This window comes from Sinocyclocheilus anshuiensis, unplaced genomic scaffold (assembly GCF_001515605.1).
Source record: "Sinocyclocheilus anshuiensis isolate Anshui unplaced genomic scaffold, SAMN03320099.WGS_v1.1 scaffold548, whole genome shotgun sequence".
Taxonomy (NCBI): Eukaryota; Metazoa; Chordata; class Actinopteri; order Cypriniformes; family Cyprinidae; genus Sinocyclocheilus; species Sinocyclocheilus anshuiensis.
In genome coordinates, this window is record NW_015554106.1 from 661,445 (window position 1) to 670,372 (window position 8,928).

Consider the following 8,928-nt stretch of genomic DNA (forward strand, 5'->3'; position numbering starts at 1 on the left):
TGACCATATCGTCACAGCTTTGGCAGACAAAACTGGAATAGAATGTTTTTTTTGTTTGTTTGTTTTTTTTATTTCAAAACATATTTTATTCCAGTTCGGAATTTAAAAAAAAAATCCCCTGCAAATGAATCAATTACTAAAATAATTATAAATAATTTAAAATCCTAATGATCATGTTAATTAAACCCATTAAAATCTCCTCTTTCTTGACTCAGAATGTCCTGTCAGTGCTGTTTACTGGTGGCCTCTGAAAAAAAGGGAAAAAAGGCAGAAAGAGAGAATCTCCAGGAGTCCGAGAGCAACAGAGAGTGTGAAGATGGTCAGTTGTTGAGTTAAAGAGCAGAACAGCGGCAGATGTAATTGGACATCTGGAGAATTTGATGCACAGCTCTTATAAAAAGAACTTCACACATCATGTCCATTGGGATTGTGAAAGTAAAGATTTCTTTACTTCATCCCTCTTTCTTTCTCACTCACTTTGTTTTTCTCTCACTCTAGAGTGTTTCACACATCTTTCTTGTGTTAAATAACCTGTTTTTTTTTTGTATCTTTGTATCTTTGCAGACTATTAGACACTGATCAAACAAGCAGCTTTTTTTTTTTTTTGGCAATGAAATAATGTTCCGTAAGGGACTTTAAGCCCACAAATGCATCATCATCATGAATTGTAAAGAAAATGTTGGAATTATTCATTGCATGTGCTCAATTTCCACCAGCTTTTGTTCGCAGCTCTTATGTTGCTGAGAACCTTGGATTTTAGTGTCTTTTGTTATGGCGGATTATTTATGAGCATGTTGGAGCTGTTCTGCGCTCTCCAGTATTGTTCTGCATTCATCTCTTGAATAGTCTTCCTCATGTGCTGCTAAATCGCAGCTCTGCATTGTGTTCTAGGTGCCGTTGCTTTGATAAAAAGCTCAATGAGAGGGGTGAAACAGCATATCTGTAGTTCTTTCCTCTTTTCTTTTCATTTGTTTTCACTTTTTGACATTTTTAGGGAGAAGAAAATAAAGGAAAACAATCTCTCATTTCTACACAGATAATGCAGCTCCGTCTGAGCTCACTCTGAACCTTATACAGTAACACACTCTCACAGGGAGCATGCAATCATGATATTATTTGAGAAACAGCAATAGCGTGCATATTTGATATTTTTTGAGCTGGAGTTCATGAGGGCATCCCAGATCAGACTGTTCTCAGCATATAAACCCCTGTTTTATAACCAAGAATAATTGAAAATAAGCTGTAGTGGAGGCTGGAACTATAATATTGACTAGTGATGCTGTTTACAGGCAGAAACCTGAAATATGTCCAATACTGTCCTGCAGTACATTAACGTCCCCACTGAATTCACATTTATGTATGTGTACAGCACACTGTAAAGTTGAAATCTAGTGTTTGTGCTTTAAAAATATGTAGCATAGAAAAAACTTATACAGTTAAGCAGTTAAAGTTCTATTTCATTTAAGTGTTTGAAATCTCAATACACAATGTGTTGCAAGAAATTCTCACACACTGCAAATGCATGTACGCTAACCAACCTGATCTTATGAGAAAATGTAACAATTTTATGAAGCTTTTTTTTTAATGCATTTGTGTAAGATTTCTTCAGAAATGTAAGCATGAAGTTCCACCCCTAACCCCACACCTAAACCTAACCGTCACCGGGGCATAAGTGGATTGTGCTAATGTGCTAATGAGATTGTACAAATTCAATGAATTAGCTATCAATTTGACAAAAGCGAGAGTGTGTTGATGCTAACTTTGGATGTCAGTTGAACATTAAAACAGTCCAAATAAGCATCAAACACAAGTGTGTGTTTGTGTGGAGAGAGAGACTAAGTGTGCGTATGAATAAGAGAAAGAAAAAGAAACAAAGAAAGAGTAAAAGACAGAGATTAGCTTCTGCTCATCTTTATGTTTTAATTAAGATGCCATTTTTCTATTCATACTGTTTCTCTGTTTCTGTCTCATGTGAATCATTGTCGTATCGATTTAATTAGCACACTGCTAATTGTTTTCCAGTGTAGATTAACTCAGCTGAGCTCAGAGTGTCAGAGTGGGCGGGGCTTATGCTTACCTGACATATTGATTGACACATTCATTGTGAATGCATTAAATGAGTCCTCATCCAGCGCTTATTCTGTCATATATTAAAAGGTCTGTCTGTTCTCTAATAACTCGAGCTTGTGGCAAAGTGCAAATCACATTTGTATCTCGTCACTCGCGCCGACTAGCTGCAGATAATTGATTAGTGGACGACAGACTCTGTTTGCTATTGTATAAGTTTATCCTTTGGCTTTCTGGGGCTCAGGACCAACTCTCTCTCTCTATACTGGCTCATTTTAATGTCAGATACTGTAGCAGCTGATTGTTAGTAGATTTGCCCCCGCCAGCGATGAGGTTTATATGTCACAGTCACTCAACCAGGGTTCATTTCTCGACTCATTTCAGCCTCTCAGATTAAATGATGCTGCACACAGCCCTTCATATGCAGTTATTCAGCCAATAACATGAGCCTATTAGAGGTCGATGCAGCTGATGTTGAGTTTTCTTATTTTCCACAGATTGGAGAGGTGACATTCTGCCCTCTGGGTATGAATACAATGGGAAAGTGAGGCTTCAGTTATTATACGTCACATACCTCTCATACCATTGCTTTAAAATAGGGTGACCATATGTGCCATTTTTCCCGGACACACCCTGGCCAGGATTTCTATATTGCCTAAAATATCCAGGTTTTGGATTTGTTTGCGCTGCGCAGACGGATCGGTGTATGACATCAAAATACCACGAGAGCGGTTCGAAAGCATAAGGATCCGTCTTGCTCTCTATATCTCTCAAGGTACTTTGATGCCATAACACCGATTGGTCTGTGCAGTGCAAACAAAGCCAAAACCTGTAGCTATATTTTAGGCAATATAGAAATCCTGGCCAGGATGTGCCAGGGAAAAACGGCACGTATGGTCACCCTACTTAAAAGCATAGTTAGACATTAAATATGAGTTGCACATTAATATATGAGGATAAATGGTCCGTCAGTGGAAATGAGTCTTGACTAAATGACTCACTTCTGTTGGCTGCTGTTTTATTCTTTCCTCATTTATAAAAGACGACATCTGTAAACACATGAAATTAAGGATTTCACACTCTGTTTTCTTATTGTGATTGGAGCAGTTTACAATTTTAGTTGTTTTTGTAAGGGATTTAGACCATGGTGCTTGTGTGGGAGATGCAGGTTTGAGTTTATGTAGAACATTTGAGCTTGTACTGAAATACAGCCTCAGGACTTTTTTCCTGTGGTTTTCCAGTGGAGAAGGCAATGACCTTTGCCCTGTAGTCACAAACCAGACAAACCTTAACTGAAACTACATATTAAATGTCAGTGAAGGACATTTACACACACATTCAGGCATATAATACTATTACTGTACAAAATTGTGAGTTTGGTTGAAGACTCCATGCCAGTATGATTCTCAGCTCCGTTGGAGACTTATATAACTGTAAGTTCTTTTTTTTTAATGATGCCATTGAAGGCTTTCTCCTTTTTCAAGTGTCCTGAATATGCTGCAGTATAGAGGTACAGCATGAACTCTTCCCTGCACGAATCTGCAGAATCCCTCTGTTTAACTTTCGTCTCACTGACACGATGTTGAAGACATAATTGAGCGAGGTTGAGTCTCATAGTTTGTACCAATCATACACGTTCTAGTGTTGTTGAACTGTCTGTGCCATTCCTCAAGATTTCACTGCACCAATCCATTTGCTCTGCAGCTTGTCTTTTTAAACACAATAAGTGATGTGATATGACTCACTATCCTGGTTCACTGTCATTAGCGTCAGAACATCTGACAAATCAGAAGAGGGCAGAAAAAGTCACTAAACCCATGGGAAGCCACTTGATGTGCGTCTAGCAGAAGGTTCCTCTGAGAGCAGAATACCAGCTGTTTCTCTCCACACTATCAGTCCATGTGTCTGATGATCGTCCCGTCAGGTGCTTTGAGAGCTGTTGTAATTATGTCATGTTCAGATGAAAGAGGCCCGACTCCTACAGAGGTTTGTGTGCTGCAACAATGAGATCCGGAGTTAAGTAGCACATCTGCTTGACGGCCTCAGAGTCTGGAAAATATTCAGCCCATTTAGAACTGCAGTATTGCATCTTTTTCCAGTCAATAGCCCTGTTTTGCACACTGTCATCTGCACACAATGGCAGGGGTCATTTGGAGTCTTTCTACATTCCAGATGGGATGTTTCATAATCGAATCCTTATTTGTCTCTATTCTGTTCATTTACAGTGTCCTTGGCGAAGCTCCTAGGTGAATGCTGTGAAACTGAAAAATGTGTTTTAATTGTGTAACTGTAGGTAATTCAATGTTTAGGCCACTATTAATCTTAGTTCAGAAGCTCTGCCGGGTTCTCAATGTTCTGTGAAGCCTTTTGTGAACTACTTTTCTGTTGAACCAGAGTGCAACTGTTTATTAAAAGTGTTTGTGTACTTCTACTTCCAAAGAGCACAGGCTATTTTTTTCTGCAGTATTGGATTTTTGTAATAAAATGCATTTGCCACTAGATGTAATACGCTTTTGTGGATATTGGATAAATAGGAGGGTGGATTGCTATATATTTCTTTTCTTTAAATAGAATGCTTTGTCCAAATAAAGTTTGGTTTCAGTTTACCCATAAACAATTTTCTTGTACAAAACAACAAAAATTTGTTGTAATTCTTCGCCAGTGAACATGAAATCAATCTTTTGTAATGGTCACTGTTTTTTCTGTTGATGATTGATTGTTCATTTCTTCTCTTCTAGTGGTTTGGGGATCTAGTCACACCGGTTTGGTGGGAGGATGTTTGGCTGAAGGAAGGATTTGCGCATTACTTCGAGTACATCGGGGCTGATTTCCTCTTTCCAAAGTGGAACATGGTGAGTTGTTGCTCAGAAGTGAGCACTGTAGTAACCAGTTCATTTCATTCAATGAATCATCCTTCACTTTGAACTTGATGTGATGTGAGACAAAATATTTGTCTCATACACATACTCACACACTATGTAGAGAGAGTTTTGTTGGTTTTCATGCTATTCAGATGTGCGGATCCCTTAAAACAAGAGCAATTCTTCAATGATTTTCACACGCACACAAGATCTTGAGCATTTCTTCTTGTGCCAAGATTCAACTAAGCAGAAAACAACAATCCTTTCACAGTTCATTTGAGTGATACAGATACTTTGATTTCTCAATATAACCTGTTAAATGTTGATAACATTTTCACAAAACCAAGAAATTTCACATTTTATGGAAATTTACTTCTTGTTTAATCTGTTTCATATTAAATAAAAGAACAGGATGCAATTTCAGTTGTTTCTGACCAGGTATAAACTCTCTTTTTCATCCTTCTGAGTTGAGCTGCTGTGTCCAGTGATTTTTTTCCAGTGTTGGGTCAGACATCTGTCAGAATATAATTATATCACAGTATGCCAGTCACTGCTGCCTGGTCAGTGTCACTCAGCATGACCAGTATTATCACTATAAAAAAAGCTAATATTGTTTGTTCCTGCTGAAGTCTTCCATAAGAGATCCCACAGTTTGCAGTCACTATTCTCAACAGGTGATTTATAGAAGAAGCTTTTGTAGATGTCAGTTGGACTTTATGTGCAGACAGAATCATATCTACTTGTGTTGAGCTGTGTTATCACATTCCTCTATTTCAGTCCTGCTTCATTGCCAGAGCAACCAGTACTTATGCCATCATATTTTGTTGTGTTGTAATGAAATTTAGTCTACAAGTAGTCGTCTCCAGATGTTTAAACAATTATCAAAGGATAGTTTTAAAATAAGAGAGCCACAGATACATTTATGATGCACTCTTACCATTGCATGCAGAATTCGCAAGACTTATTCAGTTGGAAAAAACAAACTACATTAATATTGTCAAACCTCTGTGATAGTCTGAACTAAAACTGCTCATTTACTGCAGAGCTTCACAGAGCTGGAATTTGAGTTAAAGCTGCCATTGAAAAAAAAAACACGTGAATTCAGGCCAGCACAGACACGTATAAACTAGAGTACAAAATATAAACCCCAATAAATAAAGTGCAATGTAAAATGAGTCATCCACATTCATTTTCTACATTCAGATGTTTGGTGAAAGACAAGGCATAGCTTCAATCCACAATGCTCAGCCGTCTCACAGGAGTCAATAGGTTCAGTGATTTTCTGAATGGCTGAACGGCCAAGAATTATGAGATTATTTTACCAGACCAGGTGTGTCCAAACCATCATCTCATGATATTCCTGTATTATAAGATGACAAACAAATTCAGGAGTGTTTGTGAACACCAGGATGAAGCCAGACACCTTCCATGGCTTCTCCAGTCACTATATCTGAACATTATTAATCTTTTATGGGAATTTCTGGAGTACAGATTCACGATGAGAACAGGACTTCCACCTTCTTCCCCTAAAAAAGCTTTTTCTTTCAGAAACATGATCCAGTGTCCCACAGTTACCGTCCTGCAGTTTCTCTTCACTAGTATCTGGATATCAGTATGTTAAGTGTATCGATGACTGTCAATTTAATTATTGTAGCATATGTAGCATTATATGATGCTACATACAACACATTTTTTTTGTTTGTTAACTGCTCAATGTCTACATATCACTTAATAAAATCCACTTTCAGGTTTGTTAAAGAATAAAACAACCTGATGAAATAATACAAGGACAAACAGTTCTCCCTCTAGAGCTGCTTTTGTTTGAGCGTAATGGTGTTCCCCTTCAGGAACTCGAGCTGCGTCGAGATCGCTTTGGGAACGCCTCTGCGTGACCGCGTTCTGAAGCACGTGTCAAATCAGCCCAATGGAGTAGCGAGACGTCACGGGCGGGGTGACGTAAGCACCAGAAAGTATAAAAGCGAATCCGGCAGAGCGCTACTGAAGAGCAGAAGCTGGTTTGCGCTCTGCCGGATGCGATTTTATACTTTCTGGTGCTTACGTCACCCTGCCCGTGACGTCTCGGCAGTCCCTTGCGTATGAGGTGTGATTCGTGCAGTAGCCAAAATAAAATATCGTTTGGCCAGCCGAGAAACAGGACGCTCGTCCTAAAAGTAATTATGGGGTGTGATTCGTGCAGTCGCCAAAATAAAATATCGTTTGGCCAGCCAAGAAACAGGACGCTCGTCCTAAAAGTAATTATGGGGTGTGATTCGTGCAGTCGCCAAAATAAAATATCGTTTGGCCAGCCAAGAAACAGGACGCTCGTCCTAAAAGTAATTAGACGAGCGTTTTCTGAAACCAGATCACAGCCTTCACAACGGGGCCTTCCGTTTTTCCCCGATCTCCATGCTGAGGTGTCAAGATCGTGGGAGAAACCGTACTCATCCCGTATTTACAGCCCCACAGTCTCGAATTATTCAAAAGAACATCGTGGGGCTGAATGATAAGGGATATGGGGCGATGCCAGTGGTGGAGCAGACGCTTGCGAGCTATCTCTCCCCATCCTCAGCATCATCCCTGAAGGCCTCGCAGCTTCCCACCAGGCCCGTTAGGCTTACATCGAGTTTGGTTGGGAAAGCTTATATGGCGGCAGGTCAGGCTGGGTTTGCTTTCGGGGGCGAAGCATACCAATATTGAGTTCTTCCCTTCGGCCTGTCACTCTCACCCCGCACTTTCACGAAGTGTGTGGATGCTGCTCTGGCTCCACTGCGACTCCAGGGCATCCGCATACTAAATTATATCGACGATTGGTTGATTTTGGCTCAGTCAGAGCAGATGGCGGTTGAACATCGAGATGTTGTTCTTGCTCACATGAAAGAATTAGGGTTAAGACAAAACGCCAAGAAAAGTGTGCTTTCTCCATTATAGAGTACCACTTATTTGGGCGTGGTGTGGGATTCGACCCCGATGCAGGCACGATTGTCCCCTGCTCGGATCGAGTCGATCCTCACGGCAGTCAAGCGAGTCAGAGGCCAGTCACTCACTGTCAAGCAGTTTCAGAAACTATTGGGTTTGATGGCAGCTGCGTCCAACGTGATACCTTTTGGCCTGCTGTACATGAGACCCCTACAGTGGTGGCTCAAGACCAAGGGGTTCTCCCTGAGGGGAAACCCGCTTAGCATGCTCAAGGTCATGCGGAGGTGCCTTAGACATGTGGAGGAAACCTTGGTTCTTGACTCAGGGCTTGGTGCTGGGAGCTCCTTGTCGCCGCTTTAATGCTAGCGACGGACGCGCCCCTCACCGGTTAAGGAGCGGTCATGAGTGGCTGCTCGGCCCGCGCGGTCTGTGGAGCGGCCGCCATCTCACGTGGCAACTGCCTGGAGATCCTGGCCGTGTTTCTAGCAAAGTTGAAACACGTTCTCCCGGACCTTAAAGGTCGCCATGTGTCGGTGTCCACCTGCGACACAGCGGTGGTCTCTTATATCAACCACCAGGGAGGTCTGCGTTCGCGCCCCTTGTACAAGCTAGCGCACCAGATCCTTGTGTGGTCCCAGGGCAAAATCCTTTCATTGAGAGCAGTACATATTCCTGGGTATTTGAATATGAGAGCGGACATCCTGTCGAGGCAGGTGCCGAGGCCAGGGGAATGGAGGCTTCAACCCCAAGGTGGTGAAGCAGATATGGAGAATTTTTGGCCTGGCTTAGGTGGACTTGTTTGTGACTCAGATGACATTGCACTGTCCCCTCTGGTTCTCTCTGACTCATCCGGCTCCACTGGGGCTGGATGCCATGGTACAAACGTGGCCGAGGCTTTGTCTGTACACCTTTCGCCCGATCGCTCTGCTCCCGGGAGTTCTGGAGAGAGTGCGCCGGGACAGGATCCGTCTAATGCTAGTAGCACCGTTCTGGCCGGGCCGAGTATAGTTCTCGGACCTGATTTCTCTCCTCGACGGCGCTCCATGGGAGATTCCCGTCAGGAGAGATCTCCTCTCACAGGCGG

The 8,928-nt window shown here is 41.7% G+C and overlaps 1 protein-coding gene across 1 annotated transcript in view; it reads left to right on the forward strand.

The window, feature by feature from the left end:
• LOC107669707 (thyrotropin-releasing hormone-degrading ectoenzyme-like) overlaps positions 1 to 6,197 on the forward strand; it is a 60,698-nt gene extending 54,501 nt beyond the window's left edge. Inside the window, exons 5-6 of the mRNA XM_016462062.1 lie at positions 4,806 to 4,919; positions 6,132 to 6,197. Of these exons, the coding sequence (XP_016317548.1) occupies positions 4,806 to 4,919; positions 6,132 to 6,197 (180 nt within the window). The remainder of the gene's footprint in view (positions 1 to 4,805; positions 4,920 to 6,131) is intronic.
• Positions 6,198 to 8,928: the final 2,731 nt, after the last annotated feature.